The sequence below is a fragment of the Festucalex cinctus genome, chromosome 16, assembly GCF_051991245.1.
Source record: "Festucalex cinctus isolate MCC-2025b chromosome 16, RoL_Fcin_1.0, whole genome shotgun sequence".
In the NCBI taxonomy this organism is placed as follows: domain Eukaryota; kingdom Metazoa; phylum Chordata; class Actinopteri; order Syngnathiformes; family Syngnathidae; genus Festucalex; species Festucalex cinctus.
Genome location: NC_135426.1, coordinates 8,755,433 through 8,781,136, shown reverse-complemented (window position 1 = coordinate 8,781,136; position 25,704 = coordinate 8,755,433). Strand labels below are relative to the sequence as shown.

Sequence of the window (25,704 nt, the reverse complement as noted above, 5' to 3'; positions counted from 1 at the left end):
CCCAGCCATTTCCACTGCAGCAACCTAATTCACTCTCTAACATGGCCCTGGTTGATCTCTTATACTCTGTTGCCACCGGCTGGCTGTTTTTGTAATAACTACCGTTGCTTCAAGCATTCTCTTCAGTTCAGAGGCTGCAACAAAGCCTTCTGTATGCTCTAGCATATAAAACCCATAAAACGTATAAATATGTCTTTGGGACCATGATAATATTTAAAATAGACCGTATGAATACGTTTTTGGGAGCAAATGAGTTAATAGTGTCTAAACTGCTAGTTTTAAAGCCTTATGTCAAAGCAATAAAAGTATTAGTTTGGTGCCATCATGTGGCATCTTAGAGCCAAGAAACTATGATGAAGTGAGTTGAGTAGCTTCATTTATAAAAAATAGTGCTTTGGTGCCATTTTATGGCATCTATAGATAATGAGCCTATTTAGGGGAGGAGTCAGTTACTCATGGAATTTTTGCTACTTGCATCAGGGCTCCATCCTTATCCCACTGCAATTTAGTGGTGTTTAACTATACAGTCCAGGGTTTACCAATTCCGGTCCGCAAGGTCTGGAGTCCTGCAGGTTTTAGATGTTTCCGCCCACTAGCACACCTGATTCATATCATCAGCTGATCAGCATGCCTGATAACGATCCTGATCTTTCATATCAGGTGTGTTGGTACTAATTCCTTGTTCAGACTGGCAGCCAAATCCGATTTTTAGCCCATCCAGATTGAATGTGGACAGTCATAAAGCACATGAAGTCCAATTTTTGCGGGACGGATTGAAACCATATGCGGGAGGTAAGTTTCATATTTGATTTGGACAGGATGCGTCTCAGTCTGATCAGCTCGAAACACTCAAAACGGATTTGACTGTCTGTGATGTCACTCTATGCGTATAAACCCAATGCACCAGCACTGTCAATATCCAATCGGTTCGCTGCCGACTTGCTTGGTAGTCAAGCGCCTTGATGGCTCCACCGCCCTGTCAACTCCTCACACCATCAGATCTTCATATGCACAGCCGGAAATAGCTAAATAGTGGTCATAGCCATAGACATATGGTCGTTAAAAAGAAAAGAAGAAAAATAAAGAAAAATAAAAGAAAACCGCTGAACGCGCTTGCGAGGAACAGGAAGTACGGAGCGGTAAACAGCGTCACAATGATGTCAAAAGCTACATGCCCTGGGTACCGCCTCGATTTGACGTCGATGTAAAAGCAACCTGTCAGATGGGTCAATAATGTGGCTCTGAACAGGGCCAGATCGGATTTGGACACTTGTTAAAAACAGTCTGGAGGAATCCGATTGGAGTCAGATATGTCTGCAGTCTGAACCCAGCCGAAAAAAAACATCTAAAAACCTGCAGCACTCCGGACCTCGAGGACCGGAACTGGTGAACCCTGCTGTACACCAACGTTATAGCATGTGATGTCATACAGAAATATAGAAAGTTGGAAATTTCACATTGGGCATGGATTTGCTACAGGAAGTGAAGGCAGGTTTGTGAAACGGTCTCACAACCACAAACTCGGTGGTGGTCAAACCTCATAACTAGTGCCAAGACTTGACAGCAGCATTAGGACCTTCTTCTTCTTCTTCTTTTTCTTGTTACTTGGCTGACAGAAGATTCTGTGTTAACTTTGGATGCTCAGAGTCCCGCACTGCCCCACTGCCATATGGTGTTCCACAAGGTTCTATCTTGGGGCCCCATTGTTTTCACTGCCCTTGGGCTCTATCCTAAGAAAACATGGGATTTCTTTTCATTGCTATGCGGATGACAGTCAGCGCTATGTCCCACTTAGTAAAAAGGACGCTTTCTCATTGATGCCACTTTTGTCCTGTCTAGAGGAAACTTTATTTACTTGTATACAAAAAAAATGTATATGCCTACTCACTTAAAATGTTTGCTTTGTTCTTGTTCTTGTTTTTCTTACCTTATTCTTTACTGCATGATCAATTTCTGTTTCATGTTCAGCACTTTGTACACAGAAATGCTTGTTTTAAAGTGCTTTGTAAATAAAGTTGAGTTGAGTTCTTCTTCTATGTCTCCCGCCAGGCTCGACTGAACATGTGACCAGTGGATGGTCTCCTTCAAGAGAGATTATTGGGGGAAAGAAGGTCAACCGTCGTCCTCTGTAGATGCGTCTCATTCGGAATATGACTCACTCATGGGGCTCAGCTAGATTTACCCGTTGGCTCCTTCCCCCCTCCCTTGCCAACCAGTAGAAGCCCCCTTACATTTGGAGTACTTAACCCTCCCAAGAGCCCCCCCAATCATGGAGCCTCAATTTAACCCTCAGCCCCAGTCCAACCCCGCGGTCTTAATCCTGCTGGCCGTCTCGTCCGCTTGCCTCCTTCCCGTCGCCCGGCCCCATCGACTCCCCATCGACCCCCAGGGCGCGCCGGAGTACGCCCACTCCATCCGGCTGGACGGCGACATCATCCTTGGCGGTCTGTTTCCGGTGCACTCTCGGGGTGACCGCGGCACGCCCTGCGGGGACCTCAAGAAGGAGAAGGGCATCCACCGGCTGGAGGCCATGATGTTCGCCATCGACCTGATCAACAAGGACCCCGAGCTGCTGCCCAACATCACGCTGGGCGCGCGGATCTTAGACACCTGCTCCAGGGACACGTACGCCCTGGAACAGTCGCTGACCTTCGTGCAGGCCCTCATCGAGAGGGACGGCTCGGACGTGCGCTGCGCCAACGGAGACCCGCCCATCTTCACCAAGCCGGATAAAATCGTGGGCGTGATCGGCGCGGCCGCCAGCTCTGTGTCCATCATGGTGGCCAACATCCTGCGCCTCTTTAAGGTAAGTGAGGCCATCCTGTTTTCATCTGGCTGCACTTGTCACATCTGACTGACAGTTCTGAGTTTGTATCTCATGTTGATGGAAGACTGCCGCTCCATTAGTAGATGAATGAGACGTTGGAATGTAGTGATTGGTGGGAGCGCTGCACATCTTGGGGCATAGTGGCAGCTCAAGAGTCTTACTTATGTCCAGTCTACTCTGCAATTTTCCTTTCGTCACTGTTATTGAAAAGGAAAAAAAAAATCCCTCTTTGGAACGCTAGGATGTTGGATATGGAAGCAAGGTATTTAGTGCTTTTTTTTTTTGGGGGGGGGGGGGGGGTAGATTTGGCTCTGTGCGTGAGAACCACCTGTAGCGGTTAACCAGTATTTTTAATAGGATTGCTGATTTTGTCTCCTCTCTTTTGTGTCATTCGGCTTTTTCCTTTTAGCAATGAAGCTTTCCAAGGTTTTTTTCTTTTTTTTCTTTTTTTAAGTCATTGAAGATTTTTTTTCAAATCTAAACTGTAAACTGCAAGTTTTTCCCCTTTGACACAGGCCAGAGGTGGCAGTCACGAGTACACGTATCAACTTCGCAAAGCATCTTTTGGCCCTCAAGAAGGAAAAAGCTTGTAGCTTGAATTATATTATGTGACAGCAATCCTGGAACTTTACGGGTCCAGGTCTGCTGCTTTTTATTGTCTGTAGAATATAGTGTGAATGGTTATTATTATTTTTTTTTAATCTGTGCTCGACAATTGACCTAGCCTGGCAAAGCCTTGAAAGAAAGCAAGTGGGTCTGGAAAGGCTGCCATCAAAACGAACCGTGCGTGCAATCAAATTCGTTCATTTGCTGTGACGTATTCTCTCTGCCCAAATGTCACTCATCGGCGGCGGATGTCAATTCAAAACGGAGTCTGGGAGAGACGATAGTTTGTTTCCTTTAGCATTAAACTCACATAGTCATTAATTAAACCCCCAGCAGCTGATGACACCAGCAGCATTTATTTAAAAAGATGTGTGTCAAGATCACAGACTTGTATAGAAATGGACTATCAATGATGCTTACTCGCTATCGCGAGAAGTGAAGCCACTCGTTAAAGGCTGCCTAAATTGAATACAATGATTCCTCCGAGGCATTTTCGTCATCGTCAATAACGTGAAAATGCCATTGACCAGACTAGGAGAAGCACAACATACAGGCTTCAATGGTGTGCAGAATGTTGGCTATATTTGTTAGCTAACCACGGCAACTACACTTGGTCAAAACACGTAGGAAGTGCCGAGAAGTAGTAACTTTGTCTCTCCGCTGATTGGTTCTTTTCCACTGTCCATTTGGTTAGCTTTGAGTCTGTTTTCCATGCTACAATTGACCGGCTACCAATCCAGGGTGTTACCCGCCTTTTGCCATAAGTCAACTCGGGTAGGCTTGGATGCGTTATATGAGATGTTCATTCGTTGTACGATCTCCCAAACAAACATGGCAGCCCAACGTTCACTCAAATATGGCTGAGATGTGTCAACAGCCTCTTAACAGGTTTGCAAGCACGTGGGCATCCCTTTGTTCATGGCAAGTGGGCCTAATTGAGCGTCGCTTCTTTTGTGGGGCACTTGCTGGAGAGCATTTTGCAAGGCCTCAACTGCGCCATGAGAACATTGCTATCAATTATGGAGGTCAAGCAAGTGTTGTTGTGGATAAGGGTTGAGATAAATACTCATCACAATTCAATTTTTGTGTCGTCCATGACATTTCACTTCCATACCCGCCTGCCATCTCTTTTGCTAATGCTGCCGCATGCATTCTTCCCACTATCACACTTGCGAGCAACTATCTGGCGCTTTTTGACACCGAGATTTGCATATTAAACACAAGTGCGTTTTAAGCCAGGATCTGTCACAATAAGCAAACGGAGACGACTCTCCAGCGCCAGGCGCTCATTTGCCTAATACGATTTACAGCCTTGTTTGCGAGCATATGTACGTGTGTATGTGCATTGTATGATGAGAAGCCCTCCATGTGTCTCATGTGTCTCCAATCAGTGTGTTTGTGTACAGTGTTGCAGCAGCGTTTGCGTGGGAGTTCTGAGTCTTTCAGTGATTGTATCACGTGCAAGGCCTATGGCTCTTGCTATTATACACGACAAGATTCCATCGCTCTCGGTAGGCTTTAGCCTCGGAATAAATGGCATCTGAAAATACACACACATAGGACACGGTGCGCTGCAGTGGAACATATGTCGTTTATTTTAAATTTGCTAATCTGACAGTGCCAGTCACAGCTTGACGCCCACTCAACCCGACGGGCTCACTTGTGCAAGCGTCTGTGCGCTTTTTGAAAGCAGTAAGACGAAAGTGATTCAAACAACAGATTGTTGTCCAAATCCATAAGTTAACAACACACTTGCGATATCTCGACGTCGGCGTGTGAAAAACGGCGCTTCTCTTCAAAGTACGAGTGATGGCAGTACCAGAACAGCTTGAAAACACCACCAGAAGCTCTTTTGATAGCGTCTGTGTTGCGATCAGCATCTTCATGCATTCCAAAGTTTATTTGTCTCATGAACGTGACGTGATTTATTCTTAAGGAACCTTCAGTGCCGTCAAGGCTCGGTCTGTGGACGCAAATTTGGATTAGCTTGCAACTATCGCTGTCCACTGGGGATGCTATCTCAGATTTTTTTTCGTGTTTCCTCTTGGGGAGATTATCCTTATCAGTTTGTGCTTGGCGGTGAGCATGCAGTGTAAAGTCAGTGGCGATGACACAAGACATTTTAAGATGAAACTTAACAATAATCCTCTCACGGGGAAAGCGAGGCTACGACAGCAGCGGCTTGTTTGATATAAAAAGAGACTTTTTGGAAATTATTCACAAAAAGCATTAAAACGTCAAAGGGGAAAATGTTTATGTAACGAGAGCACATAGAAAGTCAAGAATTAGAAAGCGCATATATATATATATATATATATATATATATATATATATATACTGTATATTAGCAAGAAAGAGAGGTGCTGAGGTCCAGACATAGAATATACGGTGCACAAAGTTGACTATATTTTAGAATTTCATATGTACCAGTTGATAGTTTATAGTGCAAAAGTGTTATCCTGCAAGCAAACACTTATGATGACTTACCAAAATAGCATTGTGCCCCTACAGCAATCCCTTTCTAGTTAGTTGTGTCATTGTCTTATGTGATTTCATGTTTGTTTATCAAGCATTCCAAGGCAGAAGTCAGTCACAAGTGGGAAGTCTTTCCCACGTCCTTTCTAGCTCTCCACTCGCACACCCCCTGCTGCGTTGCTGTGCATCTCATCTCGACGCAATGAACATACGACAGAAATCTTTCTTGATCACTTCCATGAGTCAGCCTTCTGCTCACCTCGCCGTCTGGCCGGGGAATTGAGCGTCACACTCCATGGAATTCATCAGCATCCGTATCACTGCCACGTGACTGCTGGATGTGAATTTAGCTTCCTGGTTTTATAAGCGTTTTGCAGGGACAATCTTGGATTGACATTCTTTCTTGCAACTTTGAGATTGCTTCACGTCATAAGAATTTCCTCTTTATGATCTGCTGCTTTTTACTTTAGCTTCCAAAAACATAGCTTGGTTATTTTTGAGAGTGGTTAGCACGCCCGCCTCCCAGTTCTGAGTACTCGGGTTCGAGTCCAGGATCCAGCCTTCCCGGGTGGAGTTTGCATGTTATCCCCTTGCCTGGGTGGGTCTTCTCCGGGTAGTCTGGTCTCCTCCCACATTCCAAAGACATGCATGGCAGGTTGATTGGGCACTCCGAATTGTCCCTAGGCGTGATTGTGAGTGTGGATGGTTGTTTGCCCTGCGATTGGCTGGCAACCAGTTCAGGGTGTATCCCGCCTACTGCCCAAAGCCATCTGAGATAGGCTGCAGCAACCTCCGCGACCCTTGTGAGGCGTAAACGGTCAAGAAAATGGATGGATGGATGGGTGGATATACTGAACTGAAACACTGTACTGATGGTCAGAAAATGAGTAGGAAGAAACTAAAACTCAAGTAAATCCTAACACTTCACAATTACCTAATAATTGTGCATGAAGAATTGAAATTTGCAGTACATATGCCACATATATTTCCCCCAAAATACTTACAATTGACATAAAAAATCGAGACAAATGGAAAAAAATGACAAATTCCAAATAGCAGTGTTACCTTAAACCTTTTGAAAGATAGCATAATAATAATAATAAATAAATAAATAAAAATCTAAAACGTTATTTGGGGTGAGTCACTTCAAATGGTGGCAGACGGGTGCTGACTCCCATTTAATGTGTTAGAATGTGATTGGTTAATTCAGAACACAGCCACATCCCTTATTTATAAGAGGGTATGCACACTTTGGCAATCACATTAACATTTAACCCCTCAAAATAATTTTGGTTTGAGTTGATTTGCACAGGTTATAGGTCATTAGGGGACACGGGATGTCTGGCATTCTCCCCAGCGTATAACGACTGTTGATTCGTTTGTCAAGACGCTGTACATAAAGTGGTTGATGATGATGATGATGATGATGATGATGATGAAGCCACAGCAGCGAGTAGGAAAACTCATTAGCCCTCCCGCTTTGTCTGGATTCTATTGTTTGTTTCCAGGCGTGCTCCCATGGCTATCTAACCTTCCCCTAACAAAGGCGGTCTAATGAGACACACACCTAATCGTCCGTCTGGAATAATGTATTCAATCTCTTTTTTTTTTTTTTTCGTCCTGTTAACGATTCATTCACGCAAGGCAAGATGTTAACATATAAGTCGCGTATACATTGCTTTTGTTCGCTCAATAGTGCTAATACTGACGAAGCGCTCGTCGCAGTAGATAAGCTGTTCAGACCGTTTGAAACTCGACGTCTTTTCCCTTATAAAAACGTCCAAAAAACACAGAGCGCAGCAGAGAACTCAGCAGACCTGTTAGCAGTCCATTATGCACTTGCGCACACACACACGCACACTAAATGAAAGTTTAATCAAGTTCTCTGATGAGAAACAGGAGATCATTACATTTACGTGCAGGAAAACTGCTGACTGCGCAAGTGTTAATGTGCACAATTACGTGAGCGTGCGCGCGGCCCAATGAGAGCGAGACAGGCGCGTCCCCACCGGATTTAATTGAATGGTTGTGTTTACGACAAGAAAGTGCTTTGATTGGGTGAGTTCAAAGCACAAAAACGACGAACGTACAATCCCTAGATTCCCTCCGAGGAAAACTTTTGACTTGATGGAGAGTGAGCTTTTGCATGATGTGTGTCACACCTGACAGAACGACTCAGGCCACCTTTCTGTCCACTGAGATTTCAGTGAAGGCGCAGCTAATAGGTGTGACATGTGGCGCGAGACTGACAATTACTATAGAAAGGTTTGCAATCAGAAAATGGAGTCTCTGTTGAATGTGACACTCGCAGGTGCGACGAGGGTTGGGCGCAATTGCAAGAACAACACGCCAACGTGTTCGCATCATGATCAAGAAAATACAGCGACATAATTTTGCATGACTAAAAGTCTGCTATCTTAATGCTAACACATACTGGGAGCTGTGCTGGGAGACGTGCTCTCATATAAACAAGAGTCAAATGCGCTCACGATGGAACATACACACACACACACACACACACACACACACATATATATATATATATCCCAGCTGTCTCTTGTCAGTAAGCTCATTTGTAATCAATATCGCCTCCAGTCAATCCTCAGATTTAAACCCAATCAAGAAACGTATCTGCTGTCAGTGGTCTGAACTTTCAGTTTTCCGTGTGTCAGAATGCAGCTTGACTTGTTTATTATTAGTGGCGGATTGTTTGGGAACACAGGTGACAGAATGAGCGCATCGGTGAGAAGTTCAACACGGCGCTGTGGGGCCCACACGGGCGAGGACGAACGCTCGGGCCCCCCAGTCCAAACTGTCGCTCAATTGTCGAGTTGGGTTTGATACCTTTTTTAAAAGCACAGATCTAAAATGGATCAAAGGCACACGGCTCATGGATTATTTCTGACTGGGATGCGGGAAGTGCAAGAGAGAGAGGGATGGAAGTAAAAAAAAAACAGAGAGAAAAGAAGTATTTAAATGCATTTTTTATAATCAGGATGGGGGACAAGTGTTCGCTAAAGTGTGCCTTCTCTTTCAAGCGACATTTACGATGACAGGGATGCATACTCGGGGAAGTTGAAACGGGAACACCCCAAATAGTTCAAAGAATCAAAAACGTACTTTGAGGTTTATTTATGACTATTTTTTATTGCTTCCTTAAAAAAAGTAGGCCAGATAAGGAGAGAGGATGGAGCTTGGGGTTGGCGTCTCATGAGAAGAAGCATTCTTTCCAAAATAAGCCCAACAATGAAATATATCATAGCTTGCAATGAGCATTTGCTTGCTTGTTTTCATTCTCTCCAAAGCCTGCATGAAGTACTGTAACTGTAAAGCTGTCATGGGGGAGGAATTTGTCCCAGCAACTCAAAAGGGAGCGAAGCATTCTAATATCTTTTTATTTATTTTCACATTTATTTATTAGTGCCACTCCCACTGGGTGGCTGAAAGGTGCGAATGTTTGGTGGTGGTCGGAGGGGCCGTTTTCATGATGCAATACATTTTGTTGACGTTTTGGTGGTCCGTATCTTGGAAATGTTTCGTGTTGGTGGGATTTCAACTGATTTATCATCGTATTTGAGAACTCTATCTATTAGTGAGAGTGTGTCAAGTCACTCAGGCCTTTGGTGGGTGTGCAGGAGGGCTCCAAATATGGCCACGGGACAAATTGACCATTTTGGCCCCCCTCCTTTAGGCCCCTGTTTGGCCATATGGGTACATGATAATCAGAATTAGCTTTATACCCCATCAACAGTCACCGTTCATCAACATTTGGAGCCAATAAAAACTTTGATTTTCCAACACCTTCACTAATTTGGCATATTGTCTGAAAAATCCTATGTTCGGAAAGTAGGTCAACTGTTGTTTTGGTTGCCTATTCATGTTCCTGGAAGTAATAACAGACACACGTAATTAAGATCCTGATTAAGGCGAGGATAATATGAATGTAAAACACTTTTATTTCATTCCACATGCATGTTAATTGTACATTGTAACTATCCCATGTTTCCCCCCAGCATTTTATAAGCCTGAGCGGAACCTTTCATGGGCAACCTGCCAGGATAAGCGTCACGCTTTGTTCATTGCAGCCATTTGCCCAAATTAAAAAAGTTCATTTTATTTCACATTACTGTACACTCAGCTCTGCCTCTTGACAGTGGGAAAAAGAAACATCCAGAAATGTTGAGATTTTTGCAAATCTTAAAAAAAGAAACATTGAAATATCACATGGTCAGAACTTAGTATTCAGGGTAGACCCCCACTCATATTTAATTCACACGCTGTCCATTTCTTCTGATCCTCCTTTAGATGGTTCAACTCCATCTAGGGCTCCAACTTTGGCTTGACGATTATGGAAAAAAAATTAATCACGATTATTTTGATTGAGATTGAAATCATGATTGATAAAACAATTATTCATTGATTTTAAAACTTAAAGTTACAAGTGGCATTGTGCTTGTGATGATGAAATGACGAGTTCTGGTGATATGCTGTTCACCAATGTTCACCATCCAACCTGAAGAGGATCTGCAAGGAAAAATGGTAGAGGATCTCCTCAGTAGAGGTGTGAAAACGTTTTGCATCATTCAACAGAAGACTTATACTCTACTTATGACCAGGTGATATTTCAGCTTTTCTTTTTGAATAAATATGAAAATAATTCTACATTTCTGTTTTCTTTTTCTGTCAAGATGTGGTGCTGAGTGTACATTCATGGGAAATAAAATGAACTTTTTTGATTTTAGCAAATGGATGCAACTGAACTAAGAGCGAAAAATTGAAAGGGATCTAAATACTATGCGTACCCACTGTACTTAAAAACATTAAACAAAGTTAGAATTAAGTTTGTATATACAGTGTTCCCTCGCTATAATGCGGTTTACCTTTCGCGGCCTCGCTGTCTTGTGGATTTTTTTTAGTGCAATTTTGGATGCATTTGTTTCCCATAATGTACCTATTTTATAACATTTATGAAGGTTTGTGTTATGTGCTGAGGTTGGATCCCAAAGCGCAGACGCAAATAAGATTTTAACTCTTTATTCACATCGAGAGGTGTGGAATAAACTTGACTAGACGAGAAACAACGAGAGTTGCACAGAGGAACTGAGGTAATTATCCGACAAAAACACACACTTCTCAGACAGCGAATCGATTTGATTCGGTCGGAGCTAGACATGTGGATAACAGGACTGGCGTGGAATTATCTGATTGGCTGTTATATTTTTTTTTTAATAATTAGTAAATTAAAATTGTATTAATAATGAAATAAGTTTAAATATATTGAGTAAAAGGGGTAGGACTAGATAAGTTTTTAACTTCTTCCTACTCCCTTTTGAACATGTAAGTTATGATTGTTGTTGTTTTCTGTTTTATTTCTGCTGTTTATCTGTTTATATGTTCAAAAAAAATAATAAAAGGAAAAAGGAAAAGGCTGTTGACCAGATAGAGATATTGAAGCTTCCTGACATCACAAAGTTACATGCTGATAAAGATTCCTGACATCACATAGCTTCTGACATCCCATAGCGTCTTACCAGTTGAAACTAGATGTTGGTTATTACATCATTTCAAAACAGACACTTGACCTCAGTTCAAAACAGACACTTAACCACACGGTCATGACCCAAACCTAACCCTTGCATGACCCTAGTCATAACCCTTTTGTGACCCTAGTCATGACAGTAAGCATAACCCTTGCATGACCCTAGTCATGACAGTAAACATAACACTTGCATGACCCTAGTCATAACAGTAAGCATAACCCTTGCATGACCCCAGTCATGACAGTACTAAACATTACCCTTGCATGACCCTAATCATAACAGTAAGCATAACCCTTGCATGACCCCAGTCATGACAGTACTAAACATTACCCTTGCATGACCCTAATCATAACAGTACAAGCATAACCCTTGCATGACCCTAGTCATGACAGTACTAAACATTACCCTTGCATGACCCTAGTCATAACAGTACAAGCATAACCCTTGCATGACCCTAGTCATGACAGTACTTGACACTTGCATAACCCTAGTCATAACAGTTTGAACATTGAGGATGTTTAAATGAGAGAAAAGTGTATAAACTGTGTCGTGAAGGGTTTTAGAGCCTTACAACATTGATAATAAATGTAAAACATAAAGCTATTTCTCAGATTTCATTTATTGCGGGTATTTTTTGGAACCTAACCCCAACGGAAAACGAGGGAACACTCTATATACATATATATATTTTTTTATATTTTCGCTTTTAGTCAACATTAATATAGGCTCCAAATAACAGTTAACGGCCTCCTTCAGTCTGTCTCTAAAAATATGAATCCAAGCTCGCCTTTTGTCTAATTTGACCCTTTTCTGTGCAGTCATCATGTCACTCCTCCCATATGCCTTTAGTCTCACCTCCGTCCCTACGGAGCATGAGATAAGGGCGGTGAAAGCAGTAAGAGAGAAGGGAGCACACTGCATGGCGGAGATTGTGAAGTCGGAGGCGGCGGATGGAGACGGGCAGTTGACTAAGAGCCCGACGAACTCCGGGGATGAGCACGGCCTGTAAGAGGTGTTGTTACATCTCGCCGTGGTGTTGCATTAGATCAGACAGGAGAAGTGGGAGGGGAAAAAAAAAAAAAGAGAGAGGAAAGGAGGTTAAGTGTTTGGCGTCTACGCGCCACCGCTTGGCTGCTCTTGGCATCCCTCCGTCTATCTGTCTTCTTCTGTTGCTGTCCTGACGCCTTTCGCGCCAATAGTGGCTGCGTATGAAGCATGTGTGCCAGATGATATGGAAAAGAAAACAAAAAAAACTGAGCAGGAGGTCTTAAAAATCTATAAAAGCGTCCTCGCATTGACAGGAAAGATATTTTAAAATAGAACTCCAAGTACATAACGGGATATGGCATTTCCCGACCATGCATTATTTACACACAACATTCGTGTTGGCCTGTTTGAACAGCGGTTATCGACAAAATTGATTTATCGATTAGCTTGCGCTAAATTAGGAAGATTATTTATGACGCGATGGAGGGTTGGGTGATGTGTTTGTGTGTGAGATGAGCTGTTGTGTATTTGCATGAAAGAAAGTGGGGGTCATTATTATGTGCCTTTTTTTTTAATTGACTTTTATTTGTGAGAACATACTGCATCTACGATAGATATTGTTTTGTGTTGGCTACTTGACTGACTGACTAACTAAATATTCAACAAATATCAGACATACAGCCAACGTTTACTTGATTTGTCCGTGTGTTTAAGTTTTACTTATCTTTTGAGTAGTTCTTGGTGGAAGAGAAGCGCCAGCAAATATTTTGAAATCTGAATTCATTTTCAAATCCGGGAAATGCGTCAAGATTTACTTCCCACAGCACATAAAATAAAAGTCTGTTTTTTTTGTTGTTGTTGTTTTTTTTATATGAGAGAATTCTGTCGTGGTATATAATCCCTGCAAAAGTCCACATTTTGACACAAAAACTGAGACGTGAGACCGCTTTTTTCGAGCCTTATATCACAATATATATATTTTATTTTTAATTTTTAGTATTTTATTTATTTTAATTTTTTTTTCACTATTTTTTTTTAAATCGTAACTTAAGACTCCATAATAGGATTTCTCACCCCTCTCCATCCAGATAGCAGATCAATGGCACACACAAAATCAATGTTGGCTAATTAATAGGGATAATAGGGATGGGCGAGTACCAATACCAGGTTTCGGTTAGGGATGTAACGATATACAAATATAACGATACGTTATTAGCACTATATGAAGTTCACGATATGATCATTATCACGATATTGTGGGGAGGTTGGTGATATTTAAAAAAGGTCACAATGTTGGAAAAAAATGAGCTTATACTAAAAAAAAAAAACCCACAATATTGTGCTTTTGTACATAACAGCAATACATATAAACAACCTCCAATCCAAAACCTTCAGAAGCATATTACAATCCCCTTCATCTGACAATGAGTGATTTTAAACATAGAAGGGCCAAAACATCCCGAATGAAAATTAAACTGCACTAAAAAACTAGTCACCAGACCAGATGGTGCTAGAAGTGCACAAATGGAAATCAACCCGACTTTTTTAACAGATGTGTAGCTTTTAAATATCGTGAACATGACGATGGCAATTCTGTGGCAATTTTAATATCACAGTATCACAGTATCAATTGCCATTATCATTGCATCTCTAGTATTGGCATTGGACTGATATCCGGCCTTATTTGAAGGTATCGGCACTTGCAATTACTAACTCGACCTGGAAATGAGGAATTTGAAGGAGAGAAAATTGCCAGCCCTGCGATTGGCTGGCAACCAGTCCAGGGTGTCCCCTGCCTACTGCCCAGAGCTAGCTGAGATAGGCGCCAGCAACCCCCGCGACCCTTGTGAGGAATAAGCGGTCAAGAAAATGGATACATGGATGGAAAATTGCCATTAATTTCATGCAGATTTAAGTAAATTTTATGTATGAAAAGTACCAGTAGTATCGTTACTTGGTGTCAGTATCGGTGAATACTTACGGGTTAAGTACTCGTATCGGCCTGAAAAAAATATGGCATACTAATTAAATCCAACCTATAAGTACATGTAGTTGTATTCAAATCTTTTTTTAAGATCTGGAAAACAAATCTCATCAAGTTTAATGTGATCTCATCAGATTCGATTGCAATGTTCTCCCTTAGCCTGCTAATGAACATTATCAGCAGCCTCAACTCTCTCCTGCACTTTGCCGTTGTGACTTTTTCCCCTCTAGTACCATCCTGTGCGGCGCAGTGCGGGGCGGCGCTAAACAGCCTCGATGCAACAGCATTCCCATGTATATTTAATGGCCACGCCCGCCACCCTGGAATCCCGGCCTTGAATAATGCAGCTACGATGAGTGAGACAAAAGAGAGAGAGAGGGCATGGCGAGTGTGAGAGAGGGAAAGTGCATGATGGAAGGATGAGAGTAGGAGTAGGAGGAGGAGAGAAATGGTCGGAGGAAAGAGAATAGAGGATGTCGGCATATGCATCCGTTGGTGTCATCACAGCGACGAGGGGAGCGGACTAAAACCTCTCACCTCAACTCCTGGCCGCCTTCTCTCCTTCTATTCCTGCCATTTCATCACCTTTCCCCTTCATTTTACCTTTTTTTTTTCCCATCACCACACTCACATTTTTGAAGAAATAGTAATAGGAAGGTGTACAACCACAGATGAGTACTCTGACTAAAACTAAAATTTGTTAACAGAAATGCTTTTGAAAAAACTGACACTACATTTTATGTTTACAAAACTAACTGAAACAAACTATAATTATAGCAAAAAAAACGTCATTTGTTTCAGTCTTTGGACATTAATTTAATGCATGAGCCTTTGAGGATGATTTTAAATAGGATTTTAAGTAGATTTATTTTGATATTAACCGGAATAAGGACGTTTAAAAGTGTGTCACACAGAAGCGACGTCATCGAGCGGCAGCCAATAAAAAAGCACATTGCTCCCATGGTGTTTTTTAAATATTGCGCACAAGTAATACACATTTTTTTTAAAACTAAAACTAATAAAGAAAACTAAGCATTTATTAAATAACTAAAACTAATAAAAACTAACAGAACCACCCTGAAAATGAATTAAAACTAACTTAAAAACAAAACAAAACTCCAAAACAAACTAAAATGAAAAATTCTAAAACTATGATATCCCTGACTCTGATATGACAAATTAGCGGTATGACGCAGGATGATCACTCTTGTGGTACATCATCGATACACTACAGCAGTGGTGTCAAACATACGGCCCGTGGGCCGGGTCAGGCCCGCAAAGGCGTTTAATTAATCTGGCCTGCAAGACAAATTTTTTATAGTTAAAAAAATAAATAAATTGTAATGTCGGACCAATTAATCAGCCAGTCACAATCAAAACATAAATTCATCATTTCACAAGCAGTCCTCAAATGAGCAATGCAACTTGTACATGGAATTGTCATGGATGTCATTATTTTACACACAACCTAAAGCTACGGTTTGTTTAATTTCATTTTTTTTAAATCATAGTCCAACTTAAACATGTTAAATACGACACAAATTCAATTCCTGGTAACACAAATACATATGACAAAGATTAACGTCCTTATAACTTCAAAAACTGTGCCACACAATGCATTCTGGGAACATTATATATGCAAAACATTATTGTTGTTTTTTTTTTAACACGTCCGGAACTCAAACAGGCAAAGTGTCGGCCGCGGTCCATTTGAATTTGTGTTGTACAGTTGAGCTCCATAATTTAGAGCTGGCCCACAAATAGCGAAAATCTGCGTATAATTGACGGCAATTGTTTTTAAGTTATATTACATTATTTTACTAATCCGACCCACTTGCTAATATATTTTCCTCCATGCGGCCCCTGAGCTAATATGAGTTTGACATCCCTGCCCTACAGGCAAATGTTGATATTTTTGATCAATATGGCTAGCTGTAAAGAAATCAACCGATTTCATATGCACAACCCCATGAGCAAAAGTGATTTAGGCTTCTAGAATGCAGATCAGATGTGTATTGCAGTCCATAATATCACCCTAAAGTGCCTTTGAGACTTTTCCATTTCACTCCCCAAAGTTAAAACCTCACATTGAAGGAACTTCCTATTCAAAGCTCCCACTAAGTACTTTTGGAGAAAAAAAGAAAAAAAAAGTGAACTTCAGGATGACAGTGTACACCCCAATAGCATACTTGCAAACTTTCCTGATTCACACAGGAGGTTTCAGAGCAGCAGATTTTAACAATCTAGAAGAAGACAAGAGCGCATTACATTTATTTATATGCACCGCGATTTCATAATATAGTTAATTTTCAACAATATGATTTTTAAAATAACAAATTAATCAACTTGATTTAATTTATCGGCCAACCCGAATTAATATTAATCGGTGCATGTCACCAGTCGCTGTGTGCACTCCCTTCCCACAGCGAATGATAATGGCTGGATGTCGTTGAACGCCAAATGGCAAAATATTTGAGCTCACTGACAGTGTGGACATTATTGGCCAACATTTAATGAGCGCATGATAGACCGTTACTTAACAACATGATTCAATCAATGAGCTGTTTCTGTTTCAGAAATATATTTTGAATTTCTGAAATGTTTGTTATATAATTGCTATATCACCATCATGACAGAGTGGACACGTTATATGGAGGACCAAAGCTGCCAAAATTCAAAATAAATAAATGACTAAAAGTGAAAATAAAAATGAATATAAAAAATATATAATTCGAAAATTACCGTATATCAAAAATAAATAAATAAATAAATATAAATGGAAATAAATCCGTTTTTATTTTCACTTTTAGTCATTTATTTGGTCATTTATTTATTTGGTCATTTATTCATTTAGTCATTTATTTATTTATGTAGTCACTTATTTATTTTAAATTTTGACAATTTTGGGCTGTACTGCCAATTCAAAATGTTATTCAAATGAGGGGGCGGTCCTAAGTGTGCCTTGGGTTGGACTCCGCCGTTGCAAACTGCCTGTCATTGGTCGAGTGAACAGATCGCCGATCAAGGAGGTCTTTCCGGCTTGCAATGGAGAGCTCCAGCAATGGACGGCTATCTTGTCCACTGTCACCTCGACTTGCGACTTGAGTTGCTAGACAACAAGTGAGAGCAGACAGTGGGCAAGATAGTCGTCCATTGCTGAGACTTCCTTTTGGTCTCCATAACGTTCATCTTGGCAACATCCCGCTACACATTTGTTGAAAATCACTTAATCTGAAAGCTTCCAGCTTATTAGAGAGGCCATGACACAGACTAATAGAAAACTAGTGCTTTTGCGCCTCATTCTACAAATCAAAAGAATCCCAAACACATTTTTGATTGTTCACCCTCAGCAGAGGTTGCACTCTACTCACTGGTCTTCTCGTTTTATATTCTTTATTGTTATTTATTCGTCCTTATGCCTCTACAGTCCAGGGGGAACTGGTCCATATAATGCAGTTTGGCCACTGTGCAGAGTTTTATTAATACTACATAGTGTTATATGGCAGAGAGCTGTATTATTGCCGCACTTAATATTAGTGAGTTTTATGTGTCTGTATAGTCCAGTACATATATACCATTACATAGTTGCACAGTGAGCACTGAATTGTTTTTGATGGCGCTTTATCAATAGTGTTAAATTAAAAGAAGACAAATGTAAGCTCTCACGGACTCCCAGCCCAAGTAATTATTTATCGGAACGAGGCGCCAAGGAAGCAATCGCACTTAAATGTCAGCAAAAGTTTACTTTTGGGCATTACTGCCGCCTGCCAGTCATCAGTCACCTCGGCGGTCGCCGTGACTCACGTGCATTGCCTCATTTCCTGTTGGCGCTGCTCCAGTTTTAAGTTTGGCTCGCAGAGATGATTAATTTGAGCGCTTAAGTGACGAAAGAAACCTGGAGGCATCTGGATTTTACTGTTTTGTTATTTATAGATTTCATTTTCATAACAGCTGTGATAATTAGGCTGACATTTTGGATGGCTTAGCAAGGATGAAAGTTTCTGGTCGACATGTTTTGTGCTTTCAATTGGCCAAAATTGTTATGGCCTACACCAGAGTTCATGACCTGTTGAGAGTTCGTGACATGAGGGAAAAAAACGAGGCTACCAATTACCCTATCAATTTGAATGGCGGAGATTAGAGTGGTGACAATATTTGCCTAACTGTACACTATAAAGCTCGTAAGTCAACTTCCCCGATAGTAAACCAGTAAACCACATGCTATGCATGTTAATAAAAAAACAGCAACTTTCCAGCCGTTGAAACGTTTCTATCAGAGCCGATTCCATCGGATCCAATTCATTTTCAATGACCGTTTGGTAGTTTTGCCTACTCACAATGCACCACGCCGCTACCCATAATGCACCTTGAATTCGAGATGCGCACTTCGCTTATTGCAGTTATTATTATTCTTATTATTATTATTATTATTATTATTATTATTATTTGTATTATTGAGTGCCTACTGCCTACTACTACTACGCTACTAACATCACATAATGTTCCCTACTACTAGTGCCTCTGCTGGCGGTAAGCAAGTGGTGCATTCTATTTTCATCCATCCATCCATCCATCCATCCATCCATCCATTTTCATGACCGCTTACTCCTCACAAGGGTCGCGGGGGGTGCTGGAGCCCATCTCAGCTGGCTTTTACCAGTAGGCGGGGTACACCCTGAACTGGTTGCCAGCCTATTTTGAAGACATGATTAATCAACACCTGTGATTGGCTGGCAGCCTGAGATAGGCTCCAGCACCCCCCGTGACCCTTGTGAGGAGTAAGCGGTCAAGAAAATGGATGGATGATTAATCAACACTGTTGCCACTCTTCATAGAAGAAACCTTGCTCAATTTTTAACTCGTGTTCATAATTTGTTCATTTCTGCATAAAATTGTCGCCGGTAGCCCCTCTGCTCCCCTCAGCTACTTTCACTTTCTTATGCGTTTAGCCTGAAGTGATTTTGACACCTTCATACAAAACAATTACACATGTGTATTAAAACTTTACCTAAAGTAAAAAGGGGGAAAAAAAGAGAGCTGTCAGCCACGATTAGAATTGTTAAATTAATCGCCGCAACACTTGACGAGTTCCCGTTGAGACAATTTTGAGCATTTGCATAATTGCATTACAACTGTACATCATTCTAAAGAAATGCTTGATTTGCATTTACTTTTATAGCATTATACAATATCAAGTTTATATGACTGTTTAATAGCAGTTGGCAGATTGTCATCACCCGTGTACGATAATACCTGTTGGCAAAGAGGCTGACAGAATCCTTTCGCCTCCCGCCACGACTCGGATCCATAAAAAAAAAAAAAAAAAGGCGGCTTTGTAACAAGTGGTACGTAAATCTCTGGCCGCGCGTTTGACTCGCCGTCTCAGCGGGGATTTCACGGCTAAGACGAGACAAGTCCTTCCCTCCTCTCATTGAGCGCCATCCAAGTGGAGCTGGACACCTGCCAGCCGTTTGTGTCCACTGAAACCGCTTTGGTTTACACGCACGTGCACTCGTGTACAGATCGGAATCATGTGGAGCCTTTTGTAGGATTGCAGGTTCGGGGGGGGGGATTTAGTTGGAGGCTTGCAATTTTAGACATACTTGTTGAATTTGGTTAAAATAAGACCAGATAGTTCTTACTTTCATTAAAGGGATGCTTGACTCATTGAGCAATTTTCAGCAGTAAAAAAGTTACTATTTTGTCTATAATTAATGTGGTAACTTCATTATTTTTCATGTACAATTAATACATTTTTTGTAAGTAATTTTTGATGATGACATCACCTGTGCTGAGGAAGTAGGTAACCCAGAAAATAGGTGAGCTATGATTGGCTGTTACATACTTCCTCAGCACAGGTGATGTCATCATCAGTCGACAGCAGGTAGAAAAATTACTTTTTAAAGGTATTAATTGTACATAAAAAAATAATGAAGTTCTCAAATTAATTCTGGACAAAATATTAACTTTTTACTGTTGAAAATTGTTCAATGAGTCAAGTATCCCTTTAAAAAAAAAAAAGGGAACTTCAGTAATGGAAATTACAATACTTTGGTTAATGCATTTACTCACATATCCAAAACAACTATTGTTAAAGTTCTAAAGCTATTTTTAGATTGATTTCCAATATATAAAAACACTGAAAGACTGACTTGGGTTATGTTCTGCGCTTGGATCTCAAAAGCGCAGACATAAATAAGATTTTAACTCTTTATTTGCATAACATCGAGAGGCGTAGAACAAACGAGAAATAATAAGAATGCATCGAGAATCACGAGACGCCAAGCCCCCTTGGGCTGTGGAGATGCACAGAGGAACAGAGGTAATAATCCGACAAACACACACTTCTCGATTTGGCTTAAATAGACAGTGAATTGATCGGATTGGCTGTGGCTAGACATGTGGGTAACATTACTGACATGGAATTATCTTATTGGCTGTTGATTAAAGATTCTTGACATCACATAGCTCCTGACATCACAGCATTTTTCCAGTTGAAACCAGATAATGGTTGCATTAGTTCAAAACAGACACAGCACCTCACGGTCATGACCCAAACATAACCCTTGCATGACCCAAACTTAACCCTGGCATTACTCAGTCATGACAGCTTGGAGAATGACCAAGAGTATTGATTAGTGAAAAAACAGTGACATTTGTTCATGGGAGATTTCTGCCTGAGTGACTTTGTACTGTATATACATACTGTACATACAATATGGTTATTCAATATTCAATATTCAGACCATCCTCAAAGCTGAGAGATTTCCACTATCACCACCATCTAAGCCAGTTGAGTTATTTCCTCACTAAGGTTGACTAATTCAGTATTTCTCTATTAACGATGGAATAGGATGTAATCATTTTGATTATTGGCACCATTTCCCCTCTTACTCTGACGAATGAAATCATCTCGCGTTTTAGTCGCAAACTGCTCGGATTAGACTTGCAAAAACATTTTTTTTCCCCCTCTTGGCAAATGGATGAGAGTCGTCTCCCTCAGCCAAGTGTTTCATGTTCACTTGCCCTCCCAGCCAACTCTTGTGTGACAATTTCCAAACGTATTTTTCTCTCTTTTTTTTTTATTTTTTTTTTTATTTTTTTTATTTTTTATTTTATTTTAAATTCTTAGCAGCTTAGCTAAATGTGTAAAAACAAGCTTTGACATGCATTCAACTTAAGATGTGATGGAAATAAATGCAGCTTTGGGTATTTAAAGGTGCGGCTTAATGTCATCTTAAGGCTCCTACTGAAGCGATGATAAGAGGAAGGAGAAATGACAGCGTAGACATGCTTTACATGACATATAACAACAAACGCGATTCCGCCTCCTTAGTTCTGTCCACTGGATAAGTGATTAGGCACTCCACTTCCAAAAAGGGCAGTTTTAGCGGAATCCTACCCTGGCATCTCAAGAGTCCGTGTGTTATGTAATGAGGTTGGGTCCCAAAACGCAGACACAAATAAGAGTTTTCACACTATTCGCATAACAACAAAAGGTGTGGAACCAACTTGACTTGACCAGAAACAAGGAGAAGGCATCGAGGAAGAGAGAAGCAGGTGCCCAGCTGGACCGAGGAACAGTGGTAATAATCCGACAAACACACACACACACACACACACACACACACACACACACTTCTCAGACAGCTACCACAGACAGTGAATCGATCTGATTGGTTGTGACTAAGTAAAGGATTAAAGATTGACATCACAAAGCTACTGACATCACATAGCGTTCACATAACTTAAAACCAGTTGAAACTAGATGCTGTTACATCAATTCCAAACAGACACTTAACCTGACGGTCATTAACTCAAACTTAACCCTAGCGTGACCCAGACATGACACCGTGGTAGTCCTATGACCTGCGGTATCGGTCCAACTTTTTACAAGCTGTTATTCCAAGGCTTGGTAATTGTGCTGAAAGGCATCTTTTGCATACGTATGCCCGTTAAGTGAACATGGCTGAGCGAAGGGTCGCTTTTAATAGCTTTAAACCACGCGCACTTCGCCCAACAACATCACGCCGCTATCGGGAAGTCGGTGGTGAATAATGTCCGCCATTAGGGTGAACAGCGGAAGCCGGCAGATAAAAATGTCGGTGTCAGCAGCAAGATGGTCTATGTGGAGGTAGACTATCACACCGAAAAGAAAAGAAAGTTTATAGGGTGAGAGAAGTTTGCATAACAGCTCAAGCCCAGACACAAGATCAGTATAAATGAAAAAGGAGAGTATACTGCTGCGATTGGCTGGCAACCAGTCCAGGCTGTCCCCCGCCTACTGCCCAGAGCCAGCTGAGACAGGCGCCAGCTCCCCCTGCGACCCTTGTGAGGAATACGCGGTCAAGAAAATGGATGGATGGATATAGTATACTGTTCTAGGATTTCGAGTTTAATGCCAATTTGGTTGACGAAATAGTGTCTGCAGTTTGCAAAGTGCGAGTGAATAGATGTATGTATGTCTATCCCTGTGATTCGTTGGCTACCGGTCCAGGGTGCACCTCGACTCTCACCCAAAAGTTTGCTGGCAATTGGCTCCATACAAAATGAACGTATGGTTAATATGGCACTCACTGAAACACAAGCAAATGACTCAAATTGGGTTTTGAAATATAGCTATATAAAAATATGTAGCCTGTACAAACTTTTTTTTTTTTTTTTGGGTGTGAGACTATTACAATTTTTAATGTACCGGTACAATAAAATGCACAGTGAAAAAATGTTACACTAATAGAAATATGGCTGCATCTTTTAGTCATTGATACAGTAATTTCATAATAATTCATAAAATTGAGTTGAAATTAAAACGATGTCCTGTATTGTAAAAAACGAGTCGATATAGATTTGTGTTGAGGTCATTTTTCTGCCACTAGATGGCAAAATTGGTGACAACTCAGTGCATTTTTCTACTATTAAGAGCTAACTTGTGAAATTCTGCACATTTTTAAAATTGTGAAGTACAACTTGACCCCTCCACAAATATATGCTTTATTATTACATTTATCTCTGATAAATTTTGACGTGGAACTGTCTGCTGTGTTGTGACTGGAATTCCCCCAGTGCAGGCTTTCCAAGTAAGGGGTGGTCATTAATTGCACGTTAAAAAAATTTGTGGCATTAAAGGAACTTTAATAACTCCAAATTAACGCATTTTTTTTTGTATTTTGTTTTTAACTTCATTAAGTTTTCTGGGAATTCTTTAATCCGATTTTTTTTTAAATGTGCCAAACCTTCTGATATGTTATAATTTGATTTATAAAACCCTTACTTCTAAAAGTCTACTTACTTAATGTTAACACCATATGTAAAACCCCATCAACAGGCTAACGAAACTAGCAAAATATCACAGTCGTTATAATCCTTATAATCCTTAACTCTTTCAATCCCACGCATTTTCTGACAAGGTAACTCCAGAATCCCACCAGATTTCGCATATTTTCACCCATTTTCAATGCTTATTAGAATATTGTGTGCTGTGACTAAATAAACATGGTGGGTGTCGTTTGAAAGATTGGGGTCTCCTCTTTCATTAGAAAAAAAAAGTATGATTCTACCTTATTCTGTTCTTTAGTAATCATCATTTGAAAATGGCTTGATTTGACATAATTCAAGAATCTCGGGCAAAATAAGGAGAAATGAAGCTTTTTGTGAAATGATGCATTTTCTGCAAAACAGTGACTTTTACAGTAATATTTTTTGGTTTAGTGACATCTCAAATATCTCAACAGTCCTTGCCTTCCATAAAACATGGAAAAAAAATGAAAATGTGTTTTTGATAGCAAAATAAGGATTTATTTACATATCTGATAGCGTGTGTAAACAGCAATATTTTCACATTTCACAAACTATTTACAAAATGATTATTTACAGGAATGTTTGTGCATGTGTGTGGGTGTGCGTGCTCGTGTGTGCGTGCTCGTGCGTGTGCGTGTGTGCTCGTGCGTGTGCGCTATTTACGTACTATACAGGGAAATAACAGCTCCATTTTCACATTTGATAAACTATTTGCAAATTTGGGGTTATTTACAAAATATGTATACAGTATACAGAAGCATGTCTGTGAATATTCTCATCCATCCAAGTCATTTCATCCCTGTCACATTCAATATACTGAACTAGTACAATTGTGATCACTCGATTTACAGAATGCTAAACGTTAGCTTACCTCCGGGGCTTCCCTTTGCCACACTTGAATTGATCTGTTCAACTGGTGAAGGCGGCTCGAATTCGCCAAATTCGTCACGGATTCCTCGTCAGATGACGTGGACTGGTCAGAGATACGACGATGCAAACTTTCACTCCGTGTCTCAGAGAACGCCGGAGGCGGTGGCTTCTGAAGTGGGCGCCCGTGACGTTTTTGTCGCTTTTCACACTCTCTTATGCAGAATCCTTGATCTTTCTATTCGTCATCTCTTGACCGATCGTGACAAACGCTCTGCTCAAAAGCGTGAGCTTTTGTTTTTAGCGGCCTCCGGTTAGCCGCCGTTAGCACTCATCTTTTCTCCCCCAGCCACCGGCCCCCACCACTCCACAACACTCCGCCTTTACTAGGAAATCACATCCTTCTCGTGTAAAGAGACCATCACTGCCATCAAGAGGGCACAGTTCGTCACTACAGTGCTTCACGGGCTTAATATTCAGAGGGAAACTGCCCAAGAGTCTCATCCACCCATTCATAAAAATAAAAAAAACATTTGACGAACTTTTTCGTCTTCGGGTGACGCCCACCGGGTGTCACATGACGAACTAGTTCGTCGGCGGATTGCAAAGAGTTAATTATGGCCTATAACGCCTGGCAAAACATGCCTCTATATTTTAGAAGCATCCTAAGGAATGAATACTCAAGCAACAAAGGTTCAGCAAAACATGCAGACAGACAATATAACAATACTAACAGGCATATATTCTTTATCTTCTGCGAAAACCGACTAATACATTGCTGCAACTAAGTCACTTTATTTGTGTTTATTATGAATGTTCCAATTATACTGCCTGCTGGTGGCCAAGGCACAAACACCAGAAAGAACAATGTCAACAGGTATTGACGCATTACATCATGATGCTGAATATCTATCACCTTCTCCCTGTATTTCCTTGCGAGGTGTTATATGGGTTATTTTGGTGTCATGCCTCTGTAATGATATGTGTATGTGTGCGCTTGTGCGTGCGCTTGTGCGTGCGTGTGTGCCTGGGATCCGGTCAAGAGGCCTGGAGGGATCCTGATTAATTTATCCATCAGTTGGCGATAAACGGACCGCCTTGAGGTATACGAAACGAAACGC

General features: G+C 40.9%; 1 protein-coding gene and 1 long non-coding RNA gene across 3 annotated transcripts in view; one reads left to right on the top strand and one right to left on the bottom strand.

Annotated features, from left to right (window-relative positions):
• Positions 1 to 25,704, top strand: part of grm8a (glutamate receptor, metabotropic 8a) — a 202,315-nt gene that overhangs the window by 10,010 nt on the left and 166,601 nt on the right. For both annotated transcript variants that reach the window (XM_077499682.1, XM_077499683.1), the window contains exon 2: positions 2,050 to 2,806. In XM_077499682.1, coding sequence (XP_077355808.1) covers positions 2,270 to 2,806 — 537 coding nt within the window. In that variant the 5' untranslated portion in view covers positions 2,050 to 2,269. The remainder of the gene's footprint in view (positions 1 to 2,049; positions 2,807 to 25,704) is intronic.
• LOC144003440 (uncharacterized) lies at positions 9,445 to 25,098 on the bottom strand. The gene is made up of 3 exons (XR_013278986.1): positions 24,588 to 25,098; positions 10,348 to 10,432; positions 9,445 to 10,246 (listed from the first exon to the last, which is right to left on the bottom strand). It is a non-coding gene; the product is annotated as an uncharacterized LOC144003440 (long non-coding RNA).